Below are 18,807 nucleotides of genomic sequence, written 5' to 3' on the forward strand. Positions count from 1 at the left end.
ATGCTATTGATCCCCAGAAACAGTATGTATTATTTGAATGAGTAGTAAAAAAAATTGCAAATACCATATAATTTAAAAGTTATGTAGAGTACGTTTGCAAATTGATAGTGAATTAGTTCACTCTGAGTTGAAACCTTTTTTGGAATTAACCACTGAACTAAGCAGTGGCTTGGAGGTTCCTCTTTCACAGTCAGTACAGCAAACTTCGATGGAGCATCAATCAAAACCGGACCGACGTGGGAACCACCCATCCCGTGACGTCACTGGGCTCTGACAAGCTGGTGGTGCCGGAAGAAAAGATGGCGGATCATGAGGAGCAGCTATCCGACGAGGAAAAGGTAAGATGCCGATTTAATTCTAGGTTAAACCTCACAGCGTGAAACGGTAACATCCAAAATCTGAGTTGCATATGGTCCCGGCTCTCGGTGCATCCTGGCGTCGACCGGCATTATGAAATTTGGGGAAAACCCAGGCCTCAGCACAACCTCTGCTGCTTCTGCTCTTATTTTTAGCTCAACTTCCGCTCATTTGCGAATTTCAAACGGAGGCTCCTTGTACGGTCCTGACTCAAAATAGGAACCGTGAACGTCTTATACACTCACCTATGCTCACCACCCGTTCTCTTTTCACCCGGTGGACGTGCCATTTCACTCACGGGTCTCTGCTTACTTATGTTATGGAAGTTTTCATGCACCATGGATCCGCTAGCTAGGTTAGTTAGGGTAGCATAGCCGCAGCCTGCTAACAGACAGCCAGACTTACTAACACGCCCTTTCGCCTGTTGGGTGCCCCTTTTCTGTCTTTAGAAGTTAAAATATTGGAAGCGGTGGAGTGTCGGGTCATTTTATGAAGAGCAAACTGTAAAATCAGCAACCGTATGCTATAGTCTAGCTAGTTTGATAACTCTCGCCCCTCTAAGAAGTAGCAGAGAAAGGTGAGGGAACTACGAGATCCCCCGAATAATATGCTAGAAATTAAAAACTGCTTTTATATTCTGTCCTCTCGTTTGAAGTCTGTTTCTACTGCTGTGAAAGCCTCATAGCAACCAGTGTTGTTTCTAAAACTGTAGCAGAAAACTGACTCATAATTTAAGCAGGATTTACACCAGTGACGCCCATGCAAGAGTGCTGCAGGTTTTTCTCATTTCCTTATAAGAGGACATGCATAGCTGACAGGACGTGTGCCTCAGCTAAGGGGTTTGCACGAATCCTTGTTGGACTGCTAAATGCATTTTTTCGTCGCTAGATTCATTATAGGCTTTGTTAACAAAGTCAGCAGTTAGCGACGAGCAAATTAATATGGCAACTTTTATGCCGGGAATTTATTAATTAATTGTCAGTCTTATAATTTATTTATTATATTGTAAGTATTAAACTATAAAAGTTTGCAAATGTTTATTGTAAACATTTAAAATGTATTTAACATTATTTCTAGTGTTTATTTAATTGCCGGACTTCACGATTTAAATGCATAAATGCCTCAGCAATGAATAGATAGTACGAAGAAGCCATAGTTGGAGGTTAGAAGGGTGTATATAAATGTGTAACTGGTAACCTGTGTTAAGGCTCTCCTCATAAACATGTAGTTCTTCCCACTAACCTTGTTAATATCGTAGTTAGCCATTAAAAAATAAACCTTTAATAACTCTTCTGTTTCCATCCTGTGAGTTACGTAACACACTGTTCGGAGTAAGAACAGAAGAAGGGTTTGTTTCATTTTGCCCTGTTCCACATCAAACTATAAAAGTTTCCAGAGTTCTTTTTAGCAATTTAGCAGCTGCATTTGTATAGATGTGTTACACTTTACAACTCACAAGCATCTGCCATTAACCAAGCTTCAAATTTATAAGTGACTGAGGCCATTGTATGGGTTTTTTTCTTTTTCTTTGGTCATGTACTACATTACATTTCAGGACCACCTGAAATGATTTTTTTCAGGTGTGTTCACACGACATGAAGCTGTGGTAAACTCATTGACAGCATTGGATTTTGGTTTTGCGAAGAGGATGGGAGCTCCTTTAATCTTGTAACCACACTGGTTTTGACAATTGTTAAGCCACTTTCATATTTTGACCAGACAGTCTGATTTTTGCAGAGCTGAAAGAATGATGATTGGCTTCATGCCAGGCTGACTGGTAGTGACACCAGACACGCAACCAGTGTTATGCAGTGTTTACCTGGGGGGAAATTGCTCATTTCCTTCTCCGAATACAAGTGGTATGAGGCCAAGATGCATTATGCATCTATTCATGGTGGGTGCGTTCCATTAAAAGCGTAGAGTTTTCCATGCAAACAATGCAGCTACATTTTGTAGTGTACTTTAAAGGGCCGTCTCCGGTGCATTCGCTCCGAGCAGTCAGCCATCTGCTCTGGGCCCTCAGCCCTGTTTTGTAAAACACTGAGGGGAAAAAAACTTGAGGGAGGAAATGAACATTTTCTTCTGCTTGACACAGTGACAGTGGGGAATAGTTTCTATAATTTATGATTTAGTTTGCATATCCCTTTTACTGTCCAGTCATGATTTGTTGAAAAAAAACAACTCATCCACGTGAGTGTTGGTGTCCTGCCAGAAACTGTAACAGTGAGTAAAAGTGACAACCAATGGTACTTTCCAAACTCTTAAGTGAGAAATCTCCCTATTTGCTTTTGTGGGACTCCGCACTTACTCTGATCTGATGTTAGTGAGATGACTGTTTTAAGTTGTGGTGGAAGGAGTTGCCGTATTATTTTGATAAGTCTGGAGCTTTGTCATATACAGTAAAGAATTTGGAGTTTTGCTCTGGGAAAATACTTGTTAAATGTGTCCCTGGAGATTGAAGAATTTCTGTCCTGGTTGTGTTGCGACCATTAGCCTCATTTTGGTATTCATAAAAAAGAAAAAGAAAAAAGCTGGAGCTCCCTGTTTGAAAATTAATAAAGAGACTCTGCCGTTTGTAAATGATTTAACAGCGAGAAGAGTCATCTCTTCCACAGTTACCAAGCACTGCTGTGAGACTTCTTGAGTCATTTGGGCACCAGCCTGCAAGCTTCCTGATATCAGTACAGAAAGAACACACAGTATTACAGGAAACTGTTGTTGCACAATCTGTTAGCAGTCAGTTCTGTTGCCTGAGTGTCTGGGTGTCTTAAGTGTTAAAAAAAGCAGTCAACTCTATTATCAGTCAACTTTATGGTTTTGCTTATTGCTCAACACAACATCCTCACTCAACCCCTGGCTAGTAAATCAGACTTCTATCAGTACAGGAAAAAAGCTCATTTAATTACTCTCATATTGTGCTTAATCTTTAATAACAGTATGAATTATTAGCAGGTTTATTTTTCAAATTAAGTTTAAATTAACAAAACAATTGGTGACTGAAGCTTTACATGTTAGACTCCTTTGTGCATGCTGTAGGTTTTTCTGCTATAAAGTTGTTGCTATAAACACTGGTTTCAAAAGTAAAGATAAGAAAAAAATTAGTTACCATGTTTTTTTCTCAAGTGATTTGTGCTGTTGGGGAACCATGTGGCCAGCCAATCAAGTTGTTCGACATATTATTATTTTTATATTTTAACAGCAGTTAGGATGACGATCTAGTACACAGTAAATTAATTCACAGGCCAGCCAACCCATTTACCTAATAACATGTACTTATTTTGACTTTGTTGTAGGACTATGGTAAAAGGAAAAGATATTTGTAAGAGTAGTCTGACTTTCGGTGCTTTGGTTCCTGTTTCAAGAAAGAGAATTAAGCTGTATAATCGGCTGTGACAAACTTCACAGCTGAGGTGGTACTGTCGAATGCCATTTATATAGGGTTGCAAAGTTTTTATTATATTTTGTTAATTGACCCTTTTTTGTTCAACTAGTAGTCCAAGATATTCAGTTTCTATTAAAATATGATAATGGAAAGCAGATCAGTACACTTGAGAAGCTGGGACCAGCTGAATTTTTGGGGGTTAGAGTTGAGGAATAACTGGAAGTATTAATCGGATACAATCACTCAATAGTTGAAAGCATCACATGGTAGTTTCAGCATTTTTGAGTTTCGGTATTTAGTTCTTCCTCTTGTAAGTTGGGAAGAAATAGCTTTATACACTGTGAAAATAGCTGTTGGTGTTTTTTTTTTTTTTTTTTTTTTCTTTTTTTCAGGGTTTACAAGTGTTTCAGTTGTCAGCAAGTACACATGACGCACCCATGCTGCTGAGCAAAAGCAAACAAAGAACCTAAGCAAATGTTATAGTTCCCCCTTTTTCCCACTTAAGGGACACAGCACTCCTTGAAGCAGAATGATGATCCAGACTGATGGGAGCCATAGAGGATGAATAACAATGCAGATTTATGTTTTGATGGCGATGCGACCATAAATGTGAAAGGAGCACCACAAAAATCGAATGAAACATTTTAAAGCAGAATTAGTTTCGGTTTTGTGTAACAAGAGAACTGGATTGTCATGGCTGATAAATGGTACTGCTTCAGGTAAAGTTAACATGTTTAATTGTCAGGGAAGACAGAAAAAGGATAGTTGCTTGATTCCTACCTGGGGCATCAGTGAAAATGATCCATGTTGTCACGGTGCAGAAAGCCATTATGGTTAAAATTATGCACCAAATCCTGTGTATAGGATAAAGCCTGTTGTGATTTTTTTTTTTTTTTGGGGGGGGGGGGGGGGGGGGGCATTTGTCTGGCTGGATCTCAATAAAGATTAGAATGGCAGTAAAAACTGTGTCAGAAAATATTTAGATATTACAGTAATTTACATTTGACAATAAATTACAGAGAACAAGATGCTTGCAGAGTTCTTCCTCTTCTGGGAGATGCATTACTCAGATTTTCTCTTGAGATCACAGTAACTCATTTGGTTTTTTTTGTTGTTGTTATTGTTTGTTTGTTCTTTTGTTTTTCCAGATTTTCCAATGTAAAAGCTTTATTTGCAAACTTGAGTAAAAAGAGCTATAACGAAACCTTAAATAAGGTCATTATTATCAATAAACTAAGAGTGAAAATAAATCACCCTTCATTGCATTTGAAAGTCCCAACAGTCCCAGATGTGTCCCTGAGCTTGGCTTTGAACAGCTGTCTTAGACCATGGGGAATACATAACTAACGGCCAGAACTTGGTGGTTTTTCCATTTTTAACAGACAAATTAAGGAGTCCTGTCTGTATGTGGCTGTAGCAGAACGAATGTGGAGATGTGGAAAGAGAACTCATGAGTAGTTGTGTGGCTTCACTTTTATACTGTTGTCTCACATCAAATTGGTTAAGGCAGCTTTACAGAAAGGAGTAGCTTTACCCTGGTAGGTCTGCTGTCTGGAAGTTGTAATGCAAGCTGCTGGTACTAAATGTGTCACATAGTTGGCTACTTGGAGTAAAATGACCCTATTCCTGTTGTGAGCCAAGGTGACGTAATCTGCAGTAGACAAAGCTGCCTATTCACTATTAGTACAGTTAAAGGTTTACTCACTAACTGCGACCAGAAGTTTGATTCTTGCCATAGTATTCAGCATATGTATTTTTTTTTTAAAAAGGAAAGAAAAAAGAAAAAAAGTGAGGGTGCAGATGCCTTTAATGATGTACACTTTTAGTTTGCCATCAGGGTTGCAATTATCTAGCACAGGTGATGGATGAAGTCCAAAGAAATGCTGTGAAAGGCACCAGTGGGAAGAAATGAAAACTTTCACATTCATTAGTGGAGATAAAAGATGTTTTCAAATTTGATGGATTAAGAGTTAACTAAGATTTATTAAAACTGCTTTCCTTGTAATTCAATGAATGTGAATGAATGAAAGTCAGTAGTGTAACCCTGAACAAAAGGACTAGAGCAGGTGACAGAGGTAATATGAAAAACAGAGCACATAGTTCATAATTCACATACATCATAATTACTTTAAAAAGTCATAATCTCTTGCCTCTCTGCCTCTGATAGTATTTATCTCCACCATCACAGATGTTAGGTCTTATTGGTTCAGCCTAATCTTGTGTCGACCAGCCACCACCTTCTTATTTTGATCAGCATGGGACATTTGTGTTTAGCCTGCGGCTACCTGACAGTCTTCCTCATCTTTCTTGCATCCTGCTGTGTTCTCATTATTCAAAGATTTTCATCACTCAGGCCCCCAGCATTTGGCCCTGTCAGATTGGGTTGTCTGTTCTGTAGCATTTAAAGCGCCACAGATTTCTTTTCCTTTTAAATCTGGGATATTGAGATGGCTGCATGCCAAGTAAGGGAATCAAATTCACGGACACTGTAGAGCTTAAAAAAGGCATTGGTAAATATATTGCCACAGTTTATTCCTGCTTTTTTATGTTATTGTCATTAGTTTAATGCATCTGGAATTGCGTGATAATGATTAGGACAAGTGTGGTTTCAATGTTAGTGGGTGTCATTTGGGATTAAAGAAAAGGCTCTTACTAAGAGGGTGCAAGATGTGAGTGTCTGTTGCAAAAAAGCAGGGTTGTTGGGTGGTATTATGAGGATGAATATACAGTGAGCAAGTTGAAAGAAAGGACACCAGCTGGTGTCTGGACCAAGAGAGTACAAAGACACAAGAATCCCACACCACAGGGGGTGCCTGTGCTCCTCATTCTTTGTGTGTGTGAGAAGCTCCAGTATTATTGTTCCAGCTTTTTGGTTAGCTTGTGCCTGTACACCAGCTTCTCATGCTCCACCCTCTAAGAGCCATTAGAAAGATAAGTGATAAAACTGTTAAGGAGTATTTTAAAAAGCCCTTTTTTGCACAGAAAAAAAGTTTGTCTGGGTTCTAATCAGACTGTGATCCAATCATGTTGCTTTTTTCTTTTAACTGCAGTAAGCATTAAAACGTTGGATATAAATTAGAAAGTGATTTATCCTAAGTTGTGGGGATATGTAATAATAGGGATGCACTGATCCAACATTTATTTAACTCAAAAAGATGGAACAGGTATCTGTGGTAATGGGCTGATCTATTTATTTCAGTTCTGTGTTGTTTGAGTTTACGTCACCATGCAGCAGCTAGTGGTTTAGCTAATGTAGCACAGAGTTGGGTCAAAGCAGAGCGACCGCATTTGTATTTCACACCTCTTACACTAACAGTTTTTTTTTCTTTTTTAATGCTTGCATAAGTATTTCACTTAATCAGAAACTGTTGTGAAATGCATTGATATGACTTAAGCTCAGAGTAGATGGTGCTTTGGCTTTTCCCTCTACTTGGAAACTCATTTATTTTAACTTATTGTGTCTGGTCACAGACATTATATAGGATACAATCTACAAGAACCTTGGTTCAGGTGCAACTGTAAATGACAACAGTTTGCAGTATGACTGTCACTAGTGCAAAGAAATTAGATAAACAACACCCATATACTTTATCAATTGTTTTATTTATCTTGTGTCTGTCACTTATTATTCTACTAATAAATCATTACAATTATATTATTAGACATAAACCAACATTTAAGTTGAGCCTGACGTGACTTGGTATAAGCAGAATACCCAAGCCAAGATATGCACAAGGTATATCTTGGCATGAATTCAACTAGTTGCACAGCAGTGTATCAGAGTTCATGCACTAATGACTGGGAGTTGTTAATATAATTCCCTGTAGAGATCTTTTTACTTGAGTGCTGCCCATTGTGGCACAGTAGCAGTCAGTGCTCAATTATGAAAATAGGTCTCAGAGCCCTAAAGTGTCCCAGCATATCTGTGCCCCAATGTAATGCACTGAGAGAACACTTAACATTGCGTCTACAATAAAATGAGCAACCAGTACGGTTGCTCATTTTATTGTAGACGCAATGTTAAGTGTAAGGTACGTAATTACCTCGATCAAAGAGGTTATGTTTGTGGTACTGTTTGTTTGATTTCAGAAGCAGAATCAGTTTCAAGTTTGGTATGTAGTAGAGTTGGGCATTTCAAGCAAAAGTAGTAGTCAACATTTACTGGGAACTATGCAATGGTTCTTTGAAGATCACCCACCATGCTAAACTGCTCTTAAATGATTGTGATCTGTCATGGTACTTGGTTTTAAATGACTCATAAATAGATCCTTATTGCTTGTCTGAACAAAATGTATCCATGTCAACGGTTTTCCCCCCCACCCAAATAAACCCAAAAGGCCAGCACTGAGCTTGAAAAATTCTCTTAGTGACGATACCAGAGCCTTCTATGCATGTTTGATGATGCTCTGCTACATGCGCTGCAGGCAGTGTTGCTCGGGTGGTGGAGACTCAGTGCAATAGTAAATTAAGTTTGAGGTACTCGGAGGAAGAAAGAGGTGATGTAACAAGCTTTTAAAAGTCAATACCTTTACTTGTAAACTAATGGAGTGTCTCCATTCTCCTGCTAGTGAATAATTTTAAACCACAGTATGCTCCCTTGGTCTTAGACTTTCATCTCCATTTCCTTAAAATGTGGTTTTTAGCATGATTTAATTGTAAGACAATCCCCATCCCTCTCACTAGCTGTAGGTGCTTCACAGTTAATTGTGTTAAGGTCACAAAGTAAGATTCAATTATCTGCAATCAGAGTTACTGAAGTACTGTTTCAATTGTTAAGTGCTTGGAAATCGTTTTTATAGAAAATATTCAAATAGTTTTCTATTCAGGTTTGTGTGTGTGTGTGTGTGTGTGTCAGGGTGAGAAAAATATTTGAAAACAAATTCCAGTGACTTGCTAAGGTTTTTTGCAGGCTGTTAAGGGTGTTCCCTGCTTCTTGTCAGTGGCATACTGGGAAGCCCTCCGGCCCCCCTGTGTCACCATGAATAACACATTCACAAAGATTTATGGATATTACAGTATCACATTACAGTAAAACTGCAAGACAACACATGAAAATAATGTAGAATAACAATTTTTCTGACACTGAGATGGTATATCTAATGTCCAGCTGTAATTACAGCTCCTGCTGAACTTAAGCACTATAAATAGACTTTATTGAAACCAGATCAGGCTGAAAGGAGTTCAGTTTGATGTCAAATATTTGAACTAGTTAATGTGCTTACAGATTGTCTTTGGTAGTAATTAATGTGTGTGTGTGTGTGTGTGTGTGTGTGTGTGTGTGTGTGTGTGTGTGTGTGTGTGTGCGCGTGTGTGTGTGCGTGTGCTTTTTCATTATTAATCTGTGAATATAGTTGTACTTCCAGCAGTGCAGATCAAAAATCCACCCTAAACACATTTACTACTCACAATTGGGTCAATTCTGATTTAACTACAGGAGAAGCGTCCAGTAGCTAAAATTATAAGTGCCCAGACAGCAACATGACGGCTCTTTTAATTAAGTTCCCTAAAATATTTTGGAAACCCCACAAACGCGTCCAGCTCAGCTCTACTTCCAGCTTTAAAGAAACCCAACTCATCCCCCCCAAACCTTGTAGCACAAATGATTCTGTCTCGAGGTAAAACACCTGTTGGTCTTGAATAACAAGCAATTTTTGCCTTATATGCGTTGCTGATCCTATGACATCTCAGCAGTTGACTGGATTTGTACTTTAATGGATGAATAATTAGCTTAACTGACTGGTATTTCTGTTGCTGACTAGCAAGGGCAGCAACATATAAACATCCAGTTTAACTAATCGCACGCATATCCAGTGCTTACATGTTTCACCCTGTAAGTGCTCCTGTTTTAGATGACAGTGACTGTCATCAGGGTCTGTTCCAAAATGCATTTTAATACAATTAAGAACATGGATATGTGATGGCTTTGTTTTTCTACTTAGCTGATATAACTAGACTAAATAACATGTAAACCTGGTTCTTAGAAAAAGTGTGTGTGTGTGCGTGCGCGTGTGTGTGCGCGCGTGCGTGTGTGTGTGTGCGCGTGCGTGCGTGCGTGTGATGCAGTCTGTTTACACTGCCGTCCAGTATAATGAGGGAAACTCAATGCAAATTAGTCTTCCCGCAGGGATTTCAAGTCATAAACACACACAAACAGTTTTCTGCCATCTGTTTAGCAAAGACTGTGTTTATCTGTTATGTGCTCAAATGCACATGCATTTTTTTTGTTGTTTAATGTAACTGGGTCATGATGATCTCATGACAGATTAGACTAATGCAGATAAACTTTGATCTCAGCATAACAGAGAGAGACACACGTTGTTTCCCAAGTGCCTTCCCTTCTCTGAGCATTGCTCATTAGCAAAAATCAATCTGCCGCTCTCTGTGAGTGCCTAGCAGTAGTGTATATACTCACTAATAAGAACCCATAGGACCCACACGTGCGCACACATTCTCTCTCATATGCACACTTTCTCTGATATACCAGCTTGTGAGATGAGAGGGAACCTGGCTGAGCTGCTGTCCCCTGCCAATGATAGTGAGGTAGAAATGTATAGGGGTAGGGCAAGAGACCGTGTGTACTAGTGCTCAGCACATTTTTATTTCCTTATATGGTTGTAAAGCAAGCAGGAGAGGGAGGGGCTGTCAGCTGGCTGTCAGTTTGACATGTGACCTGGAAACAGGAAGTGCTGTGGTATAGCAGAAGAAGAGAAGTATAGGAGGTTAAAAAAAAAAAGACTGTTCGATGCTGCTCAGATGTTCTGGAGACTGAAATGTCAGAAAAACCTCACTCCACCCTCCAAACCAGTGAGACAGTCATGTTACACCCTCTGTTGGTGGCACTGTGTACACATGTTTACACTGTGAATTTGAGCTAAATATGAATGTCACATTTTAGCACCTATTTAAAATGCAGGCAACACGTTGATATTTCTGGTGTTTATATCAGACCACTGACATGTAACCTCTGCCTTCTATCTTTGGTTTTAGGTACGCATAGCGGCTAACTTTGTCATCCACGCCCCACCAGGAGAATTTAATGAAGTTTTCAATGGTGAGCTTTCTGTTCTTGTTCCTCTGTATATTCTTTCCTAAGATTAACAAAGATTACATTGCTCAGGACTTTTAATTTAATGCAATGTATGAGTCTGCAATCACAAAACATAAATACATAAAAATGTATTTGAATAGCTTGACTGTTATGTATAAAGAGACTGTCTGCAGCAAATTTTGTTTTGTTACAGTTTCCAGTAACTCTGTATTGACAAAAACTATTGTTAAATGTAAAAGTGAGGGAAGTGAAAACATGAAAGGCAAACAGTGAAAATGTGATATAAATAATTATATGGGTAATGTTTACATTTTTTATCATCCGTGTCTTTTGTTGAAGAGATATTAACTTCAACTTGTGTTAGAACCTAGATGTACTTTGGTATTATACCATTTTGCACCATCAGATGGTGTAATGAGTCACCTTTATTTAAGTGTCCAAATCATTGAGAGTATATTCTCATTCTCTGGTCCCCTGGAAAAAGCAAGCGCCTCTTGAGGAATTGGTTAGCTGGGAAAAATATCAAAAATTAAGCAGCAGAACACACATATTAGAACATGTTACTAAACCCACTAATAAAATGTCAGCGGTGCTGAAATTTTTAAAATACTGCCTGGTGTAAATACAAAAAAAATCAGAATACTTTGTCAGTCCTAGAGGAAATGATTTGGTCACAGGTGCTCCAAGACCGTAAAGCAGCCTTTGGTACATGCTTTAAAGCCGTGCCAACTATGTTCTAAGTAAACAATTAGAGACTTGTTTTAGTTAGTTTTTATTTTTAGTTTGACAGCTTTCGTCAACATCGGAGCCAGGAGGCATCAATGAAGTGTGAACTGCTCAGGATGAATGCTGTATTTGTGTTTCTGTTGTGTATGCCCTAACCCTTTTACATACAGTATAGCTGGCTACATTGAAATAAATAGTACAAAAGGGAGTCCATACATTTTGCCACCCTTTCAACCATCATTGGAGAGCAAGTCATGTACACACCATTAATGTACATTACAGTACTGTGTCAGTGCAGCACTGTTTTGTGTCTTTGTGTAGGTTTCTCACACTAAAATAGTTTTGGTTTCAGTTAATACAGAGGACCTAAAATAGAATCCATTATTTGGATTTTATGGCCACCAGGAAATTAAATTGAGACTGTGATGTTTTGCTCAAAATGTGTCTCGCCCTGCAGCACCAGAGTTGACACCACACTGTCACAGTAGTGCCCCTCGAGACAGTGTGTATGTGTGTCTTGGCTTTGTTAACGACTCATCCTGGCCCGGTACATGTCGTCACCTCAGAGGAACGCCTTTGGGGTTGTCTGTTTACCGCTTATCACAGCCTGTCAGCCACACACACTCATATGCACACACTAAAAACAGTCCCCTGTTGCAACTTTCCCCCCTTTCATCTCTATGTGATTATAGCCTTTTCCACTGAGCTAATTTACCATGTCTGCTTCACTCCCCTGGCATAGATGCTGCAAACACTGACTGCTGGCAGCTGTGACTTTAGTGTTTGTGTGCGTGTCATGGAGATAATCTGCTGTTCCTGTATTCTTTCCTCTTCTGCCACCATTAATAATATGACAATTTTTCCTCTTAGATGTGCGATTGCTGCTCAACAATGACAATCTGCTCAGGGAAGGTGCAGCGCAGTAAGTCTTCCCTTGTGCTATTTCCACAATTAAAAATTTTCAGATGTTAGACGGAAAATACAGATTTGCATTGCAACAACTGAAGATGAAAAAGGACTACAACTTGAGATTCACAGACCAGACTAGTTTTAGTTGCTTAGGTTTTTACACCTGACCATTTCTCCCCTGTCCAACACGTTAACAACAAGAAGAAACCATTCAGTTTACATCTAAGAGTTCTAGACTTGGACATGCTGAATAGTTACAAGTTAATCAACAAATATTAAGATTGAAAAGTTTTAATAGCCAGCAAGGCGGGACTCCTGTGTTTGCGATCTAACTAACTTGGTATCTCTCTCCGTAGTGCATTTGCACAGTACAACTTGGACCAGTTTACCCCCGTGAAAATTGAGGGCTACGAAGAACAGGTGAGCTCATGCTTTGCTTTTTGACCCTGAGGTTATGGTAGCAATACAGAAGCTAAAGAACAGGACTTTTATTACTTTTGGCATTAGTCACTTTATAACTCCAACGCACAGTTAGATACTGCTATAGTTGATGCACATCAGAAGAATGAGTGACTCAGTTCATAAACTTTTTCCATGTGGACCAGGCAGTCACAAGTGTGACGTTCCTGTAACGTAAAAGCACAGTTTTATAGAGATCTCTTTCTTTAGCTCATCCAGCCAAGACTATCATCAGAAATTAAAAAAAGTGACACTTTTCTTGGACTTCAGGATTAGAAGAGAGATGGTAGCCTCCAAATATATTATGGTTTAAGTGACGCAAAACATAGTATAATTGTATCATTGGCATTAAAAGAGACAAATAAAATTGGATGAAAGATCAAACAAGTCTGAATCTTCTCCTTTAGTTCCTGCAAAACAGGATCACATAGCCACTTTTATTTAAATGTCACTTCTTGCTTGCTGTGCATTTGTGTGAAGGTTGAACACTGCTGAATGAATGTGGCTGTGTTGGCTTTAGTAATGATTGCACTGTCTTATGTAAAGATGTCATCATGTCCCTCTGTTCCCATATGCTGGGCTGAAATTCCCCTGTCTGGTACCCAGCTAGCTGAGCTAAGTGTTGAGGTGAAAGGCAGAAGATGGAAAGTTCAGGCTGATGCCTGTGGTTCCTATTGTTCTCCGTCCTCCTCTTTTCATCCTTTTGTTTCCTCTTCATCTCTCCTGTCTCCTTAGATAATTTACCACAGCTCTACTTCTTTATTGTGCTGTTCTCTTTCCATGCATGTTCTTGTCGGATTATTTATTAATTTTTCTTTCTTACATGTTTTACTTATTTTTCCAGTGCTCTTTCATTTTCTATTTCCCTTGTGGCCTTCCCACAGCTCTCTTTCTCATTCCTTTACCCCCCACTTTATATTTCAGGTCTTAATCACAGAGCATGGTGATCTTGGGAATGGCAGGGTCTTGGACCCCAAGAATAAGATCTCCTTCAAATTTGACCACCTGAGGAAGGAGGCCAGTGACCCACGGCCCCATGATGTTGACAGCTCCCTGGAAGGCTGGAGGAGTGCCTTGGACTCTGCTGTCAGGGCCTATGTCAAGGAGCACTATCCGAGCGGTGTCTGCACCGTATGTTCAAGCCCACTCTGTTACCAGAATAACTGAACTGCTCACCTCAGAAAGTTCATTTTTTCATTGTGTGTTTAAAGCTATTAGTTTATGAAAACATCAAGCAAGAGGGAGTTTTCTCACAGGATCTGACTCTGGAGTTCAAAACACACATTACAACTATTACACATTGCTCTAAACTTAACAGCAGAGGCTTGTGTGTAATATAGATGACTGATAATTGGGACTGAAGCTCACTGTTCTCTGGTGTTTTCCTACAGGCTTATAAAAACAGATACATTTAAAAGTCACACACAATTCAACAGAACTGCTCAGAATAGAAACATAAACCAGAGCTTTTAGGACCAAAGTCTCTTGTCTTTGCATAGTGATCCTCTTCATTCGGAGATCTGTTTTCTATAAAATTAGAACTTTAGTGCCCTTCATTTTGTTTCCACTTGCATTTCAAGATTAACATTTTGTTTTATACATTCGTTTAACCCTGGGGGATTGGAACAGGAAGGGTATCTATTTTTTTTTAATCCCTTGCAACAAATTAGCAGCTAAAAGTAGCCTAATGTTATTAGTGATCAAATACAACATGTACAGTCAAATTTAATCAGTTTCAAGCAGGAAGCAGTAGCAGGCCAGTATTTAGATAAGCCTGCCTTTTACTTTGCAAAACAGCTGTTGTCCTACTTATTAAATGTGTTGTGTATATATGACATCCTCTTAGTACCATGCCAGGGTCAGGTTTATAAAAAAAAAAAAAAAGAGTTCACAAAAGTGGCCTCGAGTTGCATGTGAAATCTGAAAGTGTCTTTTTTGTCTTTTAACTTCAGATTTATGCGAAAACCATTGATGGACATCAAACTATCATCGTGTGCATTGAGTGCCATCAGTTTCAACCAAAAAACTTCTGGTATGTATAAAACAGTCAAAACGTTAGTGTGATATTTTTTTCCCTCCCTTATATTTTCTGATATTTCTTGTGTCTCCTCCCTTTCTGCTTTCAGATGAATTTTTTTTTTCAGTACTAGTATTTAGGCAGATGATTTTTATCCTTAAGAACAACTACATGTTAAATACAATAAAACCATTGAAATCCTCAAATGTTTCTTGAAGTGTTTAAGGACATTGCAGTAATTGGCACATAACTCTGGACTGTTAGACTCTGTTGATTTTGATCAGGTTAATCTAATTGGATAAGAACTGCACCAATCCTCTTTGCTGCTGGGTCTTATTGGTCTTATAAGTGTTGGGTGTAGTAATCCCAAAACTACTCTAAGTGACTGCTGTAATGAGGAGCCTATGGTTCGAAAGTGAAATAAATTGTATTTATTTATTTTTTGATTTGCAAATCACAGTGAAAAGGATCAAAACCTTCACATGGAGATTTTGTATCTAATAAAAAAGATATATTAGAACTTAATGATTCAAAAATTTGTCAAAATCTGTAAATATCATTTTTTACTCTTCTGTAATGCTTGCACCCCCACACTAAAATAGAAGTGCATTTTATTGAAAAATTGGACACCCTTTGCAAAGTCACCCAGTTGGCCGAATTGGATGGGAGGTCGGTTCTGACCTCAAAACCACATATTTGATCAGAGCACTTTGTAATAACCCAGAACTTCAATGTAGTATGCAAATTTTAGTCAAATTAAGAAAATTGGCAGTAGAGTGTCCAAACTAATTTCCATGTCTGTTCACTACATATTAGGAGATGGTTCACTGACGTAAATAGCTGTTGGTCCATCATTAGTAATGCTTTTACTGACATAACACAGAGGAACTCTGTGAACAAGGTGTAACACTTTACATCTTTATGGATCTTAACAAAACTCTTCTATGTCATCTTAACTCAAGAAACTCTTACATTGCTTTAAATGAAGGCGCACATTAACTGGTCTTTAAATGTGATGCTACACTGCTGTGAATACCTTTCTTACTATCTGTATTGCCACTGTTGTTGACCAAAAACACAAAGTCATATACCTTTTCTGTTTATTTTTCAGTATAGGCGATGACAGTTGAGCCAGTGTACTGGACAGTTAGCTGAGTCAAGTAAAATTGACTGAAGTGTGTTTATCTTTCCTTCTCGTTGTTTAGGAATGGACGCTGGAGGTCAGAATGGAAATTTACCATCTCCCCCTCCACCACCCAAGTGGCAGGAATCATGAAAATCCAGGTATGTTATCTGAACAACAATCTTTGACGTAAAACGGACACACTGTGTTGTGTTATGCATGTCAGCACGCATGCTCAAACTCACGCATACTGACAACATTTGCATGTACACTTTAATCAAATTCAGTTTCTTTTTTTCCCTCTTTTTCTTTCTGTCTTTTTTACCGTGTTTTGTTTATTTCTCACAAAGTTCGGTTAATTTCTGTTGCACCCTTGTCTACTTTTTCCCATAAGCTCAGTACTAAAATGTTGTGTTTTTGGTTTTTGTTGTTGTTTCCTTCACTTTCCCCCCCCCCCCCTTTTTTTTGGGGAGTGGCTTATTAGACCTCTTGAGATTTGTTTGTTGGCACACAGCTCTTTGTTTTTTTACAGCTCCAATCATTTCATGGCACAGAAGAAATTTTGGTTAGAAATACACTATATATTTCCACATGTATTTCTAGGTTCATTACTATGAGGATGGAAATGTCCAGCTGGTGAGCCACAAAGAGGTTCAGGAGTCCATGTCAATTTCTGTGAGTATTTCTGTGAAGTCCAAGCAGAAGCTGCAACAATCAGTCCCCATACTTTTACATTTGTATGTATTTAGGGTGATTACTTGTAATTTTGTCAGTAATTAAGTTTTGACCTGGCACCAGCTTCCAGGGGAGGTTTTCTGCTCTGTAGCTTCAGTGTAGGTTTTAAAGTTACTTTTTTGTTGGATGCCTTGTCCTCTCCCCTCTTCAAATGAATGTCATGTTTTCAGAATGAGGCTGCAACTGCAAAGGAGTTTGTTAAGATCATGGAGGCTGCAGAGAATGACTATCAGGTATGTCAGGAGATTTCGTTGAACCTGAACTTTCACCTCAGATCAGAAGTCCTCACAAATGATGGAAACATTTTACAGTTATGACTCCAGCACTTACTGCCACACTAAAATCTTTTGTTGTTTGGCTTTAGTTTTGTGTGATAATCTGTTACTTTTAGTTGTGAGGAGTTTGTGTTACTCAAGTCAGGAGATAATGAAAACATTTTACACGTTCGCAAACGGAAGTCAGGTTTTAGAGTGACAATGAATAGAAAGCTGAGTCACTTGGATGAAGCTGGACATTTTTAGAGAAAGCTGGACTTTCACAACAAGGCCTGGAGAAAACTCTGACATACCCTAATGTGGTTATAACATTTTCTGTTGGCTGTTATAGACCATTATTAAGTCAAGGAAAAATCCAAAACTCTATTTTCCTACACCACACAGACTTCTTCAGACCTGGGGAAAATTTGGATTTATTTGAATAGGTTTTTTTTAATCCAGTCCCCTCTCTGTCTTCATCCTTATTTCATTCCTTGTAGACGGCCATCAACGAGAATTACCAGACCATGTCGGACACTACCTTCAAAGCCTTACGCCGCCAGCTTCCTGTGACACGTACCAAGATCGACTGGAACAAGATCCTGAGCTACAAGATTGGCAAAGAGATGCAGAATGCTTAAAAACCGCAAAGATAACAGTCAGATCCCCACTCCTGCCCCCAGCCCCTCCATCCCCATCCAAAAAAATGTTGCATGACTGGATAGTTGTATCGTCTTTGTACAAACAATTAGAGAAAACGGGGGCAAAGAAAGGTTTGGTCTCACAGACATCAAATGACACATTGGATGACTGTTTTGATTTTATACAGACACTCTTAACTCCTGTATACTGAATTTGTGATCGTATTTGGGAAAATCTATCTTGAGGAAACTTTGCGAGTCATAGGACACAGGGTGGACACTTGTTTGCATAAACACCCTTATGAAATAAAATATCATGTGTGCAGTAAGTATTGCATCAGTGAGACCACACCTTTTTGTTTGGAAAATTGGTTAGAATTTGCAATAATGGTGAAAACAAATTCATTTCTGGGAGAATTTTTGTCTGCATTTACAGAGGAAGTCAGTTACTATGGCTGAAACAAACAACTCCCCACCCCACACCCCTCGTGCCCTCACCACCACCCAAAAAAAAGAAGTTTTGTGTTCATTGACTGATATATTTGGCACAAGCAGCCACCACTGTCAGCCACTCAATGTTCTTGTTCTCTCATTTTGGTACTTCCCCCTCACCCTTTGTCCTGTGTGTGCGCTCTCCAGCTTGCAGCACTCCTGGCTACCTTTTGACTTGACATCGTCTGAACTCTCACTCAGTGCAGGGAGTTCTGTGACCACTTAACAAGCTTAATTAACAAGTCATCAGTCGCAAAAGTAATTTGCATAATGTCCAATTTACAATAAAATTTAAAAAAAAGTATCACTTTCTCCTCCAGTGCTTATTTTTATTAAAAACAAAACCTGACTGTATTATATAACAAGGCACATTGTAATATATACCTGTATGAAACATCCTGTCTGTCAGTTTGGTGATTTGTTTCCATGAGATTAATTGTAATTCAGTCACAATTATGTTGCATTAAATGACAAATTTTCTATTTACTGACTCAGTCATAATTTCTGATGCTATTTATTGTGACATAAATGGGGAAGAAAATTATAATGTTGGGGTAAAACAGATAAACAACCACACGTGCATCACTGATTTAACTTAAGGACTGATTTTTAATATGCTATTAATCAGTAAGTCTGTTTTTTTCCATATTCCATCAGTCTGCTG

General features: G+C 38.7%; 1 protein-coding gene across 1 annotated transcript; it reads left to right on the forward strand.

The window, feature by feature from the left end:
• The first annotated feature begins 239 nt into the window (after positions 1 to 239).
• On the forward strand, positions 240 to 18,625 carry LOC102786224 (F-actin-capping protein subunit alpha-2). The gene is made up of 10 exons (XM_006782315.3): positions 240 to 338; positions 10,727 to 10,790; positions 12,384 to 12,435; positions 12,779 to 12,842; positions 13,806 to 14,012; positions 14,834 to 14,913; positions 16,104 to 16,182; positions 16,625 to 16,696; positions 16,927 to 16,989; positions 17,511 to 18,625. The coding sequence occupies exons 1-10, from the start codon at positions 300 to 302 to the stop codon at positions 17,649 to 17,651; spliced, it is 861 nt and encodes a 286-aa protein (XP_006782378.1). The 5' UTR covers positions 240 to 299; the 3' UTR covers positions 17,652 to 18,625.
• Positions 18,626 to 18,807: the final 182 nt, after the last annotated feature.

Source organism: Neolamprologus brichardi, chromosome 7 (genome assembly GCF_056152115.1).
Source record: "Neolamprologus brichardi isolate AB-2024 chromosome 7, ASM5615211v1, whole genome shotgun sequence".
In the NCBI taxonomy this organism is placed as follows: domain Eukaryota; kingdom Metazoa; phylum Chordata; class Actinopteri; order Cichliformes; family Cichlidae; genus Neolamprologus; species Neolamprologus brichardi.

Bases quoted from the DNA above. Each gene is read 5' to 3' on its own strand.
- LOC102786224 (XM_006782315.3), top strand. From the start codon at position 300: ATGGCGGATCATGAGGAGCAGCTATCCGACGAGGAAAAG. The intron at 12,843-13,805 runs GTGAGCTCATGC...TTTATATTTCAG, and splicing joins TTGAGGGCTACGAAGAACAG to GTCTTAATCACAGAGCATGG. The intron at 14,914-16,103 runs GTATGTATAAAA...CTCGTTGTTTAG, and splicing joins TTTCAACCAAAAAACTTCTG to GAATGGACGCTGGAGGTCAG.